We start from the raw sequence: 18,329 nt of genomic DNA on the forward strand, positions 1-18,329 counted from the left end.
CATTGAACAGCAGAAACTAACACAACATTGTGAAGCAATTATACTCTAATCAATTGGCTTTTTGTTGTTGTTGTTTTTTAAAGAAAACTAATACAGACATTCAGATTCCGGGTGAGAAGTTACACTTTTGCCTAAAGATATGTTCTTTTAAAAGAATTTATAGTCTAGCTTATAATTCTGTTGAAGAAAATAAGGAAAGGAGATTTAATATGCTGGCACAGATGAATGGAATCAGTTTTTTACTTCCCATCTGACTCTCAGTCTTTGGGGGAAATGGCAACCCACTCCACTATTCTTGCCTAGAAAATCTCATGGACAGAGGAGCCTGGAGGGCTACAGTCCATGGGGCCACAAAGAGTTGGACATGACTGAGTGACTGAGCATACACACACGCTTTCTGCAATTTCTGATTCTGTTGGTCAGAAGCCAGAACAGAAGAGACATATGGTCCCTGAACTTAACTCTATTTCTCAAAATTTTTACTTATTTGTTCCTCCTAAAATAGATTCACCAGACACTTCGTTGACCTCAGTTTGTTTGGTTTATTAATAAAGACAGTATTAATAAAGACAGTATTATAAAGAAGATTACTACTCTTGAACCTCAAAGCCAAGTACAGCATGCCAATCACTAGCATGCCTCTTAGCACCTGGGGCAAGGCAATTCTTTCCTGTATGCGACCAGTCCACAAACTACTGGACATTAAGCGTCCCTGGCTTCTGCACACTAAATGCCAGGTGACCTCCCTTCCAGGCCCCCCATGTTGCCCGACAACCAAACACACCCCACATACATTTCTAAATACCCTTGCTTTGGGTCAAGAACCACCCACATGGTGTTCATTAACAATGAATCTAATCTACTTAAGGCAATTTGCCTGGCCTGTTCCTATAAAACTCACTAATGGTCTTACACACTATTCTGGCAAAATCAGGCATGTTCATGGCAATACAGTTTATAGAGAAACACAATGAGATGATCAGTAAAAAGAACACATAATGGGAATAAACTGGAGATGTTCACTGCGTTAGGAAAGTAAAAATAGCCATTGCTCAACATCTTACAAAACAGGAGCTCTGTGGTTCAGTCCCTAAGTCGTGTCCTACTCTTTGTGACCCCAATGGACTACAGCACACCAGGCTTACCTATCCTTCACTATCTCCCAGAGTTTACCCAAACTCATGTCCATTGAATCGGTGATGCCATCCAACCATCTCATCCTCTGTTGCCCCCTTCCCTCTTGCCCTCAATCTTTCCCAACATCAGGGTCTTTTCCAATGAGTCGGCTCTTCACATCAAGTGGCCAAAGTATTGGAGCTTCAGCTTCAGCATCAGTCCTTCCAATGAATATTCAAGACTGATTTCCTTTAGGGATGACTGGTTGGATCTCCTTGCTATCCTAGGGACTCTCAAGAGTCTTCTCCAACACCACAGTTCAAAAGCATCAATTCTTTGGCACTCAGCCTTCTTTATGGTCCAACTCTCACATCTATACGTGACTACTGGAAAAACCATAGCTTTGACAATATGGACCTTTGTCAACAAAGTGACGTCTCTGCTTTTTAATATGCTGTCTAAGTTGATCATAGCTTTTCTTCCGAGGAATAAGTGTCTTTTAATTTCATGGCTGTGGTCATCATCTGCTGGGATTTTGGAGCCCAAGAAGAGAAAATCTGCCACTGTTTCCATTGTTTCCCCATCTATTTGCCAGGGAATAATGGAACCAGATGCCGTGATCTTAGTTTTTTTTGAATGTTGAGTTTTAAGCCAGCCTTTTCACTCTCCTCTTTCACCTTCATCAAGAGGCTCTTTAGTTTGTTTTCTCTTTCTGCCATAAGGGTAGTGTCATCTGCATAGCTGAGGTTGTTGATATATCTCCCAGAAATCTTGATTCCAGCCTGCGACTCATCCAGCCTGGTATTTCACATAATGTACCCTGCATATACGGAGAAGGTGATGGCACCCCACTCCAATACTCTTGTCTGGAAAATCCCATGGACGGAGGAGTCTGGTGGGCTGCAGTCCATGGGGTCGAGAAGAGTCGGACACGACTGAGCGACATCACTTTCACTTTTCACTTTCATGCATTGGATAAGGAAATGGCAACCCATTCCAGTGTTCTTGCCTGGAGAGTCCCAGGGATGGGGCAGCCTGGTGGGCTGCCATCTATGGGGTCAAACACAGTCGGACACGACTGAAGTGACTTAGCAGCAGCACCCTGCATTTAAGTTAAATAAGCAGTGTGACAATATATAGCCTTGACGTACTCCTTTCTCAATTTTGAACCAGTCTATTGTTCCATGTCTGGTTCTAACTGTTGCTTCTTGACCTGCACACAGGTTTTATAGGAGGCAGGTAAGGTGGTCTGCTATTTCCATGGCTTTAAGAATTTTCCATAGTTTGTTGCGATCCACAAGGTCAAAGGCTTTAGCACAGTCATTGAAGCAGAAGTAGATATTTTTCTGGAATTCCTTTGCTTTTTCAATGATCCAGTGGATTTTCACCACTTAATCTCTGGTTCCACTGCCTTTTCTAAATCCAACTTGTACATCTGGAAGTTTTCAGTTCGCGTTCTGCTGAAGCCTAGCTTGAAGGATTTTGAGCATAACCTTACTAACATGTGAAATGAGTGCAATTGTACGGTAGTTCAAACATTCTTTGGAATTGCCCTTCTTTGGAACTGGAATGAAAACTGAACTTTTCCAGGCCTGTGACCATTGTTGAGTTTTCCAAATTTGCTGGCATATTGAGTACAGCACTTTCACAGCATCATCTTGCAGCATTTGAAATAGCTCAGCTGGAATTTCATCACCTCCACTAGCTTTGTTCATAGTGATGCTTCCGAAGGCCCACTTGACTTCACATTCCAGGATGTCCAGCTCTAGGTAAGTGACCACATCATCGTGGTTATCCGGGTCATTAAGATCTTTCTTATACAGTTCTTCCATGTATTCTTGCCACCTCTTCTTAATATCTTCTGCTTCTGTTAGGTCCCTACCATTTCAGTCCTTTATTGAGCCCATCTTTGCAAGAAATGTTCCCTTGATATCTCTAATTTTCTTGAAGAGGTCTCTAGTCTTTCTCATTCTATTGTCTTCCTCTATTTTTTTGCATTGTTTACTTAAGAAGGCTTTTGTATTTCTCATGGCTATTCTATGGAACTCTACAAACCTATAAATCTGTTTAAATACCCCTTCCCAAGGTGACCCTAACAGCAGAAAGCAATCAGAGGTGTACAGCTTTGTGAGAGCTTCAGACAGTCCCTATTATTTTCCAGGCCTATGACTGGGCCTGACTCCTCAGGCATCCACATAAGGCCTTACTCTCTATTGCTCAGCAACCTACGCTTAAGAAATGATACAGAGTAAAGGACTTCTTGCTACTTCAAACTGTAAATATGTATTTCTCCTTTTAAAATAGAATCAGTGGTTTGGATTTACAATTTTGGTCATTATCTTGCTGGGAAACAAATTAATTTGTGAAGCCCACTGTGAGGCGTCTGACCATATGCCATGACTCATTGGCTCAAAACCAATCCAAAAAGCTAAGAATATAAGATGAGCAGGTTTTACCAATTACTCAGGAGATACTCTTAGAAAAAACAAAACAGCTCCTAACCCAACAGAAATGAACCAATAAACAGTAACACATATAGTTTCCTCTATTGGCTTATTTCAAGCTGACATTGCTCAGCCATAGGGCATCTCAACTTAAATTCCGCTCCTCCCTCCAAACTATCTCCTCTAGACATCCTTCCATAGAAGCTGCCAAGAACAGTTTGCTGGGGGAAAAAAAAGGGAAAATATCCATTAAGCCTCTGTGCTTCCAATGCAAGGGTTTGATCCCTGGTTGGAGAACTATGATACCACATGCCACACAGCACAACCAAAAACGAACAAATAACAATCACAAAAATAAAAAAACAAGAAACAAGATTTTCAGCACAAAAGAGATGCAAATAACAATCTAAAGAAGCTTTTTAAAAATTATTTATCATCAGCCCAAGAGAGGAGAAGAGCGGGAGGAAGTGGGCCAACAAGAAGGACTTACTGGACAAAAGTAGGTGTTCTCCACGATGTGATGAGCCACGACACTGTTCTCGGCAGAGAGAGACATGATGAAGAGCAAGGCGTCCCGGGCCTGCTGGCCCACGGTCCCCTCCCGGTGAATGAAGGGGATCAGAAGGGAGAAGATGAGGAAGTTCGCGGCCCCTTGGTCCTCACTAGTGTGGAAGAAGAGTTCCAGGATGGATGGATCTTTGGCAAGAATGGAACAGAGCTGATTGAGCAGGACCACCAGCTTCCCCTCCACGGTGGGGGTGGTTGTTCCTGAACAAGAGCTCAGCAACATCATCAGGGGCTTCAGAATGGGCTTGTGGTGCAGCAGAGGCTGGTGGGACTGGGTGATCAGCATCTCATACATCTTGAGCTGCTCCATTTTCGTCTCATCGGTAAACTCCCGCCTCAAGCTCCAAAGGAAAAGCTTCTCCATGATGTTCTCAGAGACCACAAATTCCAGGATTGGCCCCATGGCAGCATCCCTGGCTTGCTCCTCAATCAGCAAAAAGAGCATGTGCTCTACATAGTTCTGGACAGCACTGGCCTCATCTGGAGGGATGGACCCGTATTTTGCTTGGGTGTTCTTCAAGGGGTCATGCTTCTCTAAGATTTTCACAACCTGTAACCAAATCAAGTATGTGTCATCCATCTGATGTTTATCATAGCTTACAAAAAAAAAACATACCACTGCTGATTGTACCAAATCTTCATGGAAAATGCAAGAGCCATGACCCCTAATAAAATATATGTGAGCAACTGCTATATTCAAAAGGGATAACCAACGAGGACCTACTGTATAGCATGTGGAACTTTGCTCAGTGTCATGCGGCAGCCTGGAGGGGAGGGCGGTGTAGGGGAGAATGGATATATGCATGTGTGCTGCTGAGTCCCTTCACTGTTCACCTGAAACAACAACATTGTTAATCAGCTGCATCCCAACACAAAATAAAAAGCTTAAAGTTTGGGGAAAAAAGATATGTGAGCCTTCTGCATCTCCCTCTCATGAGAATAAAATGAAGGGGTTAAAAACTACAGAAGGAAGATGTTTGAAGTTGTTCGTTTATCATAGTTACACATGTTTGGCAACCTAAATGTCAAAGAAAGTAACATGGTTGTGTAAATTAAGCTCCATACATTCCTGGGCCTATTATTATGAAGACTACTGAACAAAAATTAAAAAAAAAAAAACTGTTAAGTGATATGTTAAATGAAAAAATTAGTTAATTGTATACAATTAGATTCATCATGATCAACTACCTTAAAAACATGAAAGTGAAAAAAGACTAAAAATAATACACAAAAATAGTAATAGCTGTTGTGTTCAAAGCAGTACAAGTTCTGAATTTTTTTTAAGCTGTCAAGAACATAATAGGGCTTTTAAAGTTTAAAATACATTAAATAAGCAGGACTACCACTGCTCTCCTACAAATAGCATTGATTTGAAGCTTTCAGCTGCAGAATGCAGCTCCTCACATGCCCCCGACAGAACAACAACCCTCCCTGCCCTTCTTGATTGGCACCGTCTTCAGCAAAGCATGCATCAATAGGAAGGAGGAGAGGAAACTGATGACCATGAGGCACATACCTAGAAGAATCCCCTAACATGTGCCATATGTTGACATTTTAAGCATGAAGAGTTTGAATTGTGTATTTTTTTAAGCCAGAAAAAAATTTTTGAGATAACCAATTACAAAATAAATCCCTAAAGCATAGGGCTTCTGTTTGGGGTAATGAAAAAGTTTTGAAAATAATAGTGATGGGTACACAACATTGTGAATGTAGTTAATGCCACTGACTAAAAATGATAAAGATGGCAGAGTTTGTTTTATATATTTATATGTACCACCAAAAGAGAAAAAAAGCACTGAAAACTCAAAAATAAACAATCTTATGTGACAGTCTAGGTGTATCTCTCCCTAACTGCTGGCCTTTTAACGCTTACCACCTCTCTCCGCCCATCAGTACTTAACTTCTACTTTGGTACCTGAAAATTAAAACAATTTTATATCTCAGCTTCCATTAAACTTTATGACTTGGAATTTCTAAGATAAATATCCATTCAATTCACTTCCTTTAAAATGTATACACATGTTAATTCTCAAGCATTTTATCAATGACTTTAAGTTGTTCCTTTTAGCCTTTCTGAACCATATGCTCTGTGGAATATGTTTCACTTCGGTCTTATCCTCCCGGCCCAGTTCTAGGACATGCTGTTACGTGTTCTGGTATTTAGGTTATAGAATTTCTGCAAGTCACTGCAGAAACTGGCAAAAGCACAAGGCTATGTCAGCAGGCGTGAGCAAGGAGGGAAATTTATTTCTCAGGGAAAAGTCTAAGATTTTCCCCTTTCTGAAGCAGAGTAAAAGAACATTTATAGACTAGGCTAGTTATCCTTATGGATGAATGCCGGGGACCAGCCCCGGCTGATCCAGGGTATTCGAAGCGGGGACGGCGTCGGCGACCTATTTATTTAAATATTTTATCAAAGATATAAAGAGTAATAGGATGAGGATAGCTCAGTAGGAAAATTCAATGAAGAAAAGAGGCTGAACAATTCAGCCAGAAGGTAAGAGAAAGAACGACATGGGGAGACCAAGTTTCGGTGAACAAGGCCCGCAGTTTATTTTCCAAAGTAGTTTTTATACCTTAAGTTGTGCATAGAGGATAATGGGGGAAGGGGTGGTAGTCATGCAAGGACAGCAGTTCCTGGTCCTAATCGAAGCCAGGCTTTCAAACTTTATCATATGCAAAAGTTCAGGTGAATTACATCATCTTCTGGCCAGGAGGCCTGTTAACATTTTAAGAAACTTATCTTTCTCTAAAGGTGATTTATTCCAAAGTCAGGCACCAGCCTCCAAAAAAGCATTGGACAAAGCTGCATTCCTATAGGGCAAAGGTGAGGTGGGCTCAATCAAGAAAAGAATTAACTCAAGGGTCCAAGGTTACAAACATTGAGCTACTACTTACATTTCTATACACCCATTATATCAATCAATACACTGCCAAGGACACAGTAGGTAAGGAGTATGGAGACTTAGCAGCAAACACTGGCCCAGTAAGTGAAAAACCCTTCACCAATACAATTTCTAATCGATCTTTTAACTACTCAAAGGAATCTGTGTTTAGACAGTTTAGAACATCTGCCTCTCAGTTGGGAGGCTCTGAACAATCACATGTGGGCGGAAAAACCTATTCAGGCAGGCTAGAGGATTTCCAAAGGAGTTTGTAGGTTAAACACTGTCGCACCCAGGAATTATTAACTGGAGCTGTAAGCTAACTCTTTTTTCAGAGAGGTAGTGGGGGACAGCCCCCCGTAAAGTCAGAGGTGTAGGTGAAAGCACAAAGCAGAAAGTAGGCAGACTCTGGTTTTGGGGGTAGATGCTCGAGAATTTCCAGGGAGACTCCTGAGGCTTGATCCAGCCTTTGCGTATGCCAAGCCTCCTTCCTCATGACCTTTGCCACAGGCGGAGCTCGCTCCCCACAGATGAACAAATTTCTTCAGAATCTGTAATCTCCATCGGCTTCCATTATAAAATTAAAAATACTGCCAGAGTGACGCCAAAACAATGCCCCCAACACCCCTAAGTTGACAGTTTCAATGAGGAAGGCTGTGGGACATGCGCAGTTCAGGGACTCATGGCCTAGGCCTTCCCAATGGCCACGCCCTCTTCTTGGCTGCATGGACTGCAGAATGCCCCCCTCCCCCAGCCTCCACGAAGCCCTGCAGGCCTCCTCACAAGCCTGAGGACCTCACTGTGAGTAACACTGGGGTCTGTTGTCCCCCTTTGGTTCTGGCCTTGACAGTCTCACAGTGTGGGATCGCAGTATCACACTTGTCCAAAAGGGGGCACCACCTCGACACAGCATGCTCTCCAGCCCCAAAGCCCCCTCCAGGGCTCCACACTCTAAAGAGCAAATTAGCTCTATACTTATATTAATTCGATAATTTCAAAGTTCACATATTGAGTTTACTTATGAGAGCTATCTATACAGCAAGGCCTCAGGGTAGAAATGTAATTATACTTCTCATGTGTGCTTAGACTGTCTAAGCTATCTGAAACTGGCACTGTGCATTATACATTGATAGTGTCCCTGCAAATGAGCTCCATCTTTCTAGAAAACAATCTGGCAACATGTAACAGAAGCTATCAAGTTGTTCCTGCCCTTTGGCTTGTTAATCTCACTTTGGGGAAAATGCCTCAAGGAAACAACACAAAGATAATTTGTTTTAAAATGTTTACCCAGGCTATATTTTCAATAATGAAAAATAAAAATATTATTGACCCAAATGGTCAAGAACTAGAGAGTTATAATCACAATGTTACATCACCATATACTAATGCTATTAAAAATAAATACGAAGTGAATCATATCATTACATCTAATATATAAAGAAAAATAATTCGTTAAAAACTAAATATATTGACAAATAGACCCATAGTTAGAAATGAGTTTGAAGATATAATGAGATTGTAAGGTTAATTAGTTCTTCTTTCCTATAAATTGATCTAATTTCATAAGTAAAAATAAAAACAAAGTAATTTTGTTCTTATGTCTAAAAAAAGGACCAAACGCTGAGTTAAAACAGTAATTAACAGAAACTCCTACCCAGTATAAATTTTCATATAGGCATATGTGTTTATTCTATATGCATACCTTTAAATATTTATAAAATATCTAAATGTATATATGTAAATATAAAGCAAAACTATTTACACAATCACAAGCCACACTTTTCTCATGGGTTAATCTTCATTTATATTATTTATTCCAAGACACTCCTCTGCAAACAGACCTACTTTTGGTGGGGAGGGGGCCACAAAAAACCCACAAAAGAGAACTGAAATTTTTATACAGAATGTAAACTACACAGCAGCTTCTACACTGAAAGCTCTCTCTGTATCCCCTTTACAGAAGCTCTTCTACACCACCTTCTGGGTTCATGGGCAGAGGAACATGAGAACAGAGCTGTGATACCCCACCAAGAAGGAAAAGGTTTGCTGGTCCTCTGGACAGGGCCCTTGACTCATTCCCCAGTCTGGCCTGGCGGCTTTACTGCCCGAAAGACTGGTGTGTTACAACCAGGGCCGTGAGTCACGGAAACACAAGCTCAGCAAAGTGCTGGCTCCGCCTGTGTTGCCACTCCTTAGCCTCCCTCTTGGAGGTGTCAGGACGCTCCCGGGCCACCTCCCTTTCCCTTTCAGGCAGACACACCCTTGACCTGCTTTTGCAAGTGGGTTCTGCGGGCCACGCCCCCGCCTGGTTCCCACCCTGACAGGGAATGCCCAGGAAGCTTCCCGGCCAGAGCACAACTGGCACAGAAACAGGCAGGAGCTTCTATTCCGATGGCCCACAGCAGCCGGCCAGGTAGGCTCTGAGCCCTTTCGGGTTCTGTCAGCTGATTCCCGATGTGACCTTGACTTTTTAATCTTTCCCTCATGTGCCCTCTCTCACATCACTCCCACCAAACTCCAACATTCCCGGGCCCCCGATTTCTGCCTGCTGCCCAGTTTCACTCACCTACTGCGGATCCCTGCTGCTCACAGAGGCCTGACCCACTCCCCTGACTACCCTCTTACACTCTCAACCTTGCCTCCAACTCCCCAGCCCTGGCTCTTTCTCAGCCATACGTGCTTAGACTCCAGGATTCAGTTCACAGGAAGAAAACACAATTATGGGGCGAAGAGATCCAAGTAGGAAAATATACTTTACAAATATTTCCTTTACTAAACAAGTTCACTTTGTTAGGCAGCTTCCCTTGTGACTCAGCTGGTAAAGAACCTGCCTGCAATGTGAGAGACCTAGGTTCGATCCCTGGGTTGGGAAGATCCCCTGGAGAAGGGAATGGCTACCCACTCGAGTATTCTGGCCTGGAGAATTCCATGGACTGTATAGTCCATGGGGGTGCAAAGAGTTGGACACGACTGAGCAACTTTCACTTCACTTTCACGTTTGTTAGGCCAAATACCACTGAACAAACCTAATCAACCCCTGATAAAGCCCATGCTCACTATATAAGTCAGCTAAGATCAAAGGCTTCCTTGGTGGCTCAGACGGTAAAGTGTCTGCCTACAATGCTGGAGACCCGGGTTCGATCCCTGGGTCAGGAAGATCCCTGGAGAAGGAAATAGCAACCCACTCCAGTATTCTTGCCTAGAGAATCCCATGGACAGAGGAGCCTGGTAGGCTACAGTCTATGGGGTTGCAAAGAGTCGGACACGACTGAGCGACTTCACTTTCTTTCTTTTCTTAAGATGAAATACAGCACTGTAAATGGTTTTCCAATTACAGCCAGGCATGTGTTGATCTACCAACTGTAACACATACAAGATTTTGTATATACACTATATATACACACATGCATACATATAAATATGGAGTCATTTGTATATTTGCATAAATTTTACATTTATGTGCAAATTCACATATATTAAATTTACATATCTGTAAATTTACACATATAAATTTAATATATATAAGTTATATATATTACATGTCTAACGTAAATATAATAAAAATATATATGTAAATTTATATACATAAGGATATAAATAAAAAAGGATCAAAAGCCCAAATCATGTATCACGATTCTAAAAAGAAACAAATACACAAAAAATCAGTGTGAGCAATGGTATACAGATTATCATCTGACCAACACGGCTAAATTTTTAACCTAACTTCAAAGTTATTTGACCTGTAACTATGAGGATTATTAGAGCTCAAAAAGATGAACAAATAGCATATTTCTTCCATTAAGGAATATCAGCTACTCCTATCCTTAGCTTTAATGATGGCTCCTATGACTCAGCGAAAATGGGTCTGAATTTCAAACATGCACAAATTCTAAATAGGAAGCTCAAATGCTTTCAGAATGAAAGATATACATAAATCACACAATCCCACCACATGGCAACAAACTCTTCATGATAAAAATGAACGTTTCTCTGACAGAAGATTAGCTTTGACTCCACCTTACCATTATTCTTTGTCTTATATACACTCAGGTAACAATAGATGACTATTTATGCTACTTTGGTTAGAGCCTCGTTATTTCAAGAAAGTCACATGAATACAATCCATACTTCCAAACCCTTTGGAATGCTAATTTAAAGTGGCATTGTGGAAGAAAAAAAAACAAGTTACCAAGCAACATTTTCCATCACATAGAAGGAGGCCAGGATTTAGTGATCTTAAAGCCAAATTCCATTTAATGTACCAAATTAACTACAACAGAAGCAAATTTCCATTCAGTCCTTGTTTATTGCTTAGCAGCTGTGTCCTGCAATTTAGGGTATTTCGTACACACCTATTCTCATGGGAGATCTTTACACAATCATTTCTTCTTATATTAAGGTAATAGCCTAATAATAAATGTGTACTTGCAGAACCTGGTTAATGTCGGCTTCAATTCCGAACTATAGAGATGTGTCTAAATCTAGAATTAAACAGGATAAAGCAGAAACTATATCTACATGCCACACCTCCTTGGGACCAGAGTAGTATGCTGCTGCTGCTGCTAAGTCGCTTCAGTCGTGTCCGACTCTGTGCAACCCCATAGACGGCAGCCCACCAGGCTCCCCCGTTCCTGGGATTCTCCAGGCAAGAACACTGGAGTGGGTTGCCATTGCCTTCTCCAATGCATGAAAGTGAAAAGTGAAAGTGCAGTCGCTTCAGTCGTGTCCGACTCTGTGCGACCCCATAGACGGCAGCCTACCAGGCTCCCCCGTCCATGGGATTTTCCAGGCAAGAGCACTGGAGTGGGGTACCATTGCCTTCTCCGCCAGAGTAGTATAGTAATCACTATAATACAGAAACACAGTAGGAGCATCAACCAATAAGATAATATGTAAACTAACCCTTAAGTTAGGTATACATAATTTTTTTTTCTAAAGTTTCAGTATTAGAGAGTTAAGAGTAATGATCTGTGTAATAATACTCCAGAGACCCCTGTAATTCCAAGCACAGCAAAAACAGACTTATCACCAAGCATACAGTAGGCGAGCTTCTGAGATTTCAACATACTCAACAACGCTAGTCTAAGAGGCTCAATTCAATGCCTTGGCCCTCTGAGGATCGCAGCTTTTGTTCTGCTTTACCTTCTACTGTCAAGTCTAGAGCTACTTGAAAAGCTGAGGAGAGAGACATATAATTTTTAAATATTAACAAACATCGCTTTACTAAGAAAGATATTGAGAAGACTGATCACAGAGTTCTCTAACATTTTCTGGTCTTTCATCTCTTAAAGACTTCACGTAATTTCCCTCTGTTAACAGAAGAGTGAGAATGAACAGAGCAAGAGAATGAATTTCACAGGGAACAGACTGAAATTCCCTGGCGGTGAAATCAGGGAATGCTGATCTCAAAGCCATCTTCACTGTGATCTCTCTGCTTCTTCAATGGAGACAGGCCACTTGGGGCTCTGCACAGGTCACCCTATTTAGAACATATTATCTATTCTTCATTATTATAGGAAGACATTTCACTTAATCAAGCCAGATTCAGTTTTTTTCTCAGCCCCAGCCCCTCCAAGAAGAAAATGGCTACTAAATCCACCAGCAGTTCTTTATCACCACTACATGATCTGAGCTCTGATACGCTCTTAGCTTAAAAAATTATATAACAGCTTATATTCTGGAGGCTGAGAGCAGTAAGGAGAAGCTCTGCACTATTAAGAAGCACACAGAAACATGCATTTCTCATTTCTAATTGAGTTTGTTTAACCTCTGGTCTCTTGGTTTTAAGAGCAGACATCATTTAGTATATGACTAATAATGATTCAACACATGAAAGGAAAGGATAGAGAAAGAATAGAGCAAAGGCTATAAAGCTTTACAAATAAAAATGTGCCATTAGGAATAACTGAGAGGGGAGGGTGTTAGTTCATATGGCAATACAGTTGGACAGTTCATTATCTGATGGACCAATGCTTCTTATGTCCTGCTCTCTCTTCCATTCAGAAGAAGCAAAGGCAAGAGATAAAAACAATAATCTGCTAGACTATAACCTGTTCTTCTAGATGACTATAAACTAAACATATTCTGACTCTTTCTCTTTCAAGTCTAAAGATCTTACCAGTAGCAAATTATAGCAAATGTTTTATACAGGTGTCTGTTTTTCAAGTCTCTTAACTCTTCTAAAGTTATATTTCATATTTCCTGTCTTTCAGTTCAATAATTTATTAAACATCTACATATGCCTACAATATTCTTGGCACTGGAGATTATGTGAACTACAAATAAATGGTTTCCGATCATGAGGAGCTTGTAATGAGACTGGGAAGAAGATATTACACCTGTACTTTTCATAAAAGGTGGTGGGTTTCACTGTGAAAGGACACTCAAGATGCTGTCAGAGCACAGAGTGGGAACACAAAAGCGGGGAGAGAAGGTTTCCTGGGGGAAATGATGTTCTAAATGGGGCTTGTGGAAGGCACCAACCAGGGGGAGGTATATTCCAGGCAGAAAGAAGAGGAACTGCCTGGGGCAGAGAGGCATGGGAAGGTGTGATGCCAGGAGAAGGGATGGCTAGGAACTCCAAGTGATTTTGCATTTTTGGAGATTAAATGAGAGATGAGGAGTGAAAGAGGCCATGGCATAAAGAACCCTATCTCCCAGCCTGGCATGTAGGTGGCCAGAAGCCACTGAAGTGTCCAATTACAGGAATGCGCTGGACAGACCTGGGTCTTAGATTCATTGCTACCATGGCAGAAAACGACATGTCAGAAGATGACAGGATGTACAGGCCAGAGGCTACTTCCTGCAGCCTGGATTCTCCAGTGTCCACTACTCTGGGATGTCCACTCTAGAACTATCCTGAGGATGCCCTGAGGTCACTGGAGCCTGGAACCAGTTAGGAAACTCAAGTGCACCAGTGGCACTCAAGGTCCCTCCTTTGGTGACCCCTGTGATCACGGACAGCCTTGGATAATGGGTGGTTGTGTAACTAGCGGTCCCTGACAGATTGGAAAGTGTTGGTGGGTAAGTGGATACCCCTGAGGTAGAAGCTCCTAGTAAACAGGAGAACAGAATCTGTCAAATATATGTCAGTTATGCTGAATTTGTACTCAAGTATCCTAACAAACAGAACTTTGGACACCACTGACTTTTGTTGCCCTCATCTTCCCTAATCGAACATCTGAAGAAGCATGGTACTTGCTGGCTAATGGAACACTCCAGTAAACAGAATGCAGTCACACCATTCTATCTCTATCACATTTCCTCCCAGCCTTACAGGTTTCCTTGGGTTGCCTCAGGGGAACCTGGGGGCTACATCACACTAGTCACAGGAGGTTATGTCAGATTGTAGCTCATTTCCCAGTCCTCTGCAACTGCTCTTCATCTGAATTAGTCTCCAGCCTGAACAACTCACAGCAAAGCGTTAGCATGAAACTCCAAAAACAATAAATAGACAGCATTTATTTTTATCAACTGAAGGTCTCATTCCTTATCTCAAACTTAGCACCACAGCTCTGCCTTGCCTTGATTTCCTCACCATTTTTTTTAAACCACTGAAAAAAGCCAAAGCTGATCATTTGCTCCTAATACCCCTCCCTTCAGAAAGGAAAAAATATATATATCCTTATCCTTTCTGTCATCAAAACCTCCTTTTCCCACAGTCAAGCTAACAAAATCTCACTTCCTGGATTCCACAGGCCATTTCCATCCATAATAGTCCCTTCCTTACTTCCTATGATCAATATTTTTCATTTTATAATAATGTATCTCATGTTGTCATCCAAATTAGCTTAACTGTTCTTTAAAAGCCCAGACTGGTGGTCGACAATACAGTGCGGGAGTAGGTCGACAAGATGGTAGAGTACATCTCTCCCCATGGATGCATTGGGAATGAATTTCTCACTGAGCAGAAGTCCCTGACCACCCTAAAGGAATATACCGATCCATGCAAACTCGGTAGGACAAACGAAGGAAGGAAGAGGATGAGAGAGAGCAGGACCAATCTGCAGCCAGGGATGGGGGAGCTGAAGCAGGGGGGAGATCCCTGAATCCAGGACATTCCGTTGGAACAGAAGGGAACCATTTGAAGCTATCAGAGAGTAAGGCAGCCAATCTGTGTTAGTATCAGTGGAGTGAGAATCACACAGCTGATCCACGCCACGGCCCTACATACCCTGGACAGGGATGGGAATCCACCGGAAGGAGCAGCGGGTGTGAGCTGGAGAGTGGGGATTGGAGGGCAATCCGGGGGCGAGGGCTGCTGTTGACTGCGGGGAGACAGCCGGAAGGGATGGGAGAAAAGAAATCCACGGCGGGGAGTGCCTTTGGAGGAACGCCGGGCAGCCATGAAGATAAAGCGCTACTGCTGAGTCACACACAGGGGGAGGAGCCATCACTGACGCCTCTCTCTCCACACAGGCCTGACAGTGGTCAGCACGCAGCTGACCAATGGAGAAAGACTCCAGAGAGCGTAGTCCTTTGAGTGCCTGCTGGGCTCAGCAACAGAGAAGGACCCCAGCCAAGGCTGCCCTTTGAGTGCCTGCTGGGCTCAGCAACAGAGAAGGACCCCAGCCAGGGCTGCCCTTTGAGTGCCTGCTGGGCTGAGCCACATAGAAGGACCAGCCAGAGAGGTCCTTTGAGCAGCAGCTGCCAGGAACTAGAATAGAACCATATCTCCTGCATCTGTGGCCAATGGCTTCCCTGCACACCTGACACGGCCAGGGTCCACACGATCCAGGCCGCCACCCCACCTCTATGGCTGACACACACCAGGCAGACCGAAGTCCCCTAGGGCAGCCTCAGGAGCAGACTCCTGTGGATGACCCACATTGAGGAAGGGATAAAACCATGATGGAGCTCCAGGGGTGGACTGCCTAAGGAAGAGGATCAAAATCTTCCCACTAGCTGTACAAGTTACAGATTAAATCCACATGATCGACTAGGTAGACTCTGTGTCGATGGAATATATAAAAGGACAATGACTGTTCCCACTAAAGAAAACGCTCTAGCTCTGGCAGCTGTGGACAATGGAGGCAAGCACATGCAGGAGCAGGGCCAGAGTAGGGTCGGACTGGAGTCTGAGCTGACCCCACAGAAGGTCCAGAGATTAGCCCTCTCCAGTACTAAGGCTTCCTAGCGAGGCAGACGTGGACTGCGACTCGCAGCAGAGGAAAGAACACTGACAGCTGAGATCCAAGAGAACATTATTCTTACTTTGATTCATTCTGCAGTTGATTCTAGATGTTCTTCACTTTCTTTTCCTCTGCATTTGTTCTTTTTATTATTATAATCTCTATCTAGGCTGTTGGAAACTTTTTAATAACACTTTTTAAATTTCTTTTGTGTATTTCTACTTTGGCTTTCTATGGATTTGTGTGGGGTTTTGGGGGGGTTCTTTTCTTATGGTTGCTTGTTGTTCAATTGCTAAGTTGTGTCCAACTCTTTGTGACCCCATGGACTGTAGCCCGCCAGGCTCCTCTGTCCATGGGATTTCCCAGGCAAGAATACTGGAGTGGGTTGCCATTTCCTTCTCCAGGGGATCTTCCTGACCCAGAGATTGAACCTCCATCTCCTGCTTGGCAGATGGATTCTCTACCACTGAGCCACCCGGGAAGCCCTTTCTGATTGTGAGTGAAGTGAGTGAAGTCACTCAGTCGTGTCCGACTCTTTGTGACCCCATGGACTGTAGCCTACCAGGCTCCTCAGTCCATGGAATTTTCCAGGCAAGAGTACTGGAGTGGGTTGCCATTTCCATTTCCCAACCCAGGGATTAAACCCAAGTCTCCCGCATCACAGGCAGACGCTTTACCGTCTGAGCCACCAGGGAAGCACACTTAATATATGTAGACCTTCTTTTACATATTTCTATTTAACTTTGCTTTCCTATTTTTTTTCCTTTTTTCCACCGTGTTTGTCTGTTTGCTATCTTTGCTTTGTTCCTCAGTTGGCACTCTCCTTTGGTCTCGTTTTCTGTTTTCTGTTTTAGTTAGTTTTGTTTTGTTGTTGTTAATTTTATTTTCAATTGGTTGATATCATTTTTGGTTTCCTTGACTCACCTGATCACCCTCTTGTACTCTGTTTTCTTTAGACTGTTTTGCTTTCCTTTGTGTGTGTGTCTGTGCATGTTCATTTGTTTTTGTTTCTATTTGTCTCAATTTGCTTTTATCATTTGTTTCAGCTTCATTTTTCTGTTTCTTGGGGAAGGGTTTTTGGTGTTTAGTTGGTTTGGTGGGTTTCTTTTTGATTTGTTTTTTTTTTGGGGGGGGTCTTCTCAGGGTTTTTTTTGGTTTGTTTGTTTGTTTGCTTGTTTATTTTAATACCCTTTATTGCCAAATCAGTTTGTAGGATCTTGGTTCCAGAAGTCGGGTCTGAGTCTCTGGAGGGGATGTCTGAGTCCAGGACACTAGACCACCCAAGAACTCCTGACCCCAGGGAGTATTAATCAGTGAGCACTCCCAAGAAGGCCTCCACCTGAACCCAAGACCCAGCACCACCCAACTGCCTGCAGCACCCAGCGCTGGATGCCTCACCCGAACAACAAGCAAGACAAGAACATAAACATAAGCAGAGAGGCTGCCCACAGACATCCCAAAACACACCACCTCAAACAACCTTGTCCATCTGAGGGAAAAACTCACCCCCTCCCACTAGAACACGAGCACAAGTCCCTTCCAACATGAAGCCGACACAAGCCACTGGACCAACCTCATCCACCAGGGGCAGAGACCAAAAGCAAGAGGAACTATGACCCCACAGCCTGGGGAAAGGAAACCCAAAACAGTCAGACAAAATGAAAAGACAGAGAAATACTACGCAGATGAAGAACAAAAACTCACAAGACAAAATATACAAAGAGAAAATAGGCAAACTACCTGAAAAAGAATTCAGAGTAATGATAGTAAAGATACAAAATCTCAGTAACACAAGGCAGAAAATGTAAGAATCATATAATACATTTATAAAGGATCTAAAAGAAACAGAGAATAAACAAACAGTGACAAACAACACAATTACTGAATTTGCAAATATTCTAGAAGAAATCAATAGCAGAATAATTGAGGCTGAAGAATTGATAAGTGAGCTGGAAGAGAGAATAGTGGAAATAACTGCTGAAGAGCAGAATAAAGAAAAAAGAATGAAAAAAACTTGAGGATAATCGCAAAGATCTCTGGGGTAATATTAACTGTGGCAACATTTGAATTACAGGAGTTCCAGAAGAAAAAGAGAAAAGTAGAGGGTCTGAGAAAAATTTTAATGAAATTATAGTCAAAAACTTCCTATCATGGAAAAGGAAATAATCAAGCCCAAGAAGAACAGA

The 18,329-nt window shown here is 42.5% G+C and overlaps 1 protein-coding gene across 11 annotated transcripts in view; it reads right to left on the reverse strand.

The window, feature by feature from the left end:
• The window catches only part of FHIP1A (FHF complex subunit HOOK interacting protein 1A), a 308,835-nt gene that overhangs the window by 94,705 nt on the left and 195,801 nt on the right, over window positions 1-18,329 (reverse strand). For 5 of the 11 annotated variants that reach the window (XM_086346317.1, XM_086346325.1, XM_086346316.1 and 2 more), the window contains one exon: window positions 4,051-4,677. The exons of 3 other annotated variants lie outside the window; for them this stretch is intronic. In XM_086346317.1, coding sequence (XP_086202443.1) covers window positions 4,051-4,677 — 627 coding nt within the window. Of the gene's footprint in view, window positions 1-4,050; window positions 4,678-4,851; window positions 4,962-15,185; window positions 15,375-18,329 lie in introns of those variants that run through there. 3 more of the 11 variants (XM_086346326.1, XM_086346320.1, XM_086346328.1) reach the window with 2 other exon arrangements.

The sequence above is a fragment of the Bos grunniens genome, chromosome 17, assembly GCF_055505025.1.
Source record: "Bos grunniens cultivar Pamir isolate PY7600 chromosome 17, Bosgru_T2T1.0, whole genome shotgun sequence".
In the NCBI taxonomy this organism is placed as follows: Eukaryota; Metazoa; Chordata; class Mammalia; order Artiodactyla; family Bovidae; genus Bos; species Bos grunniens.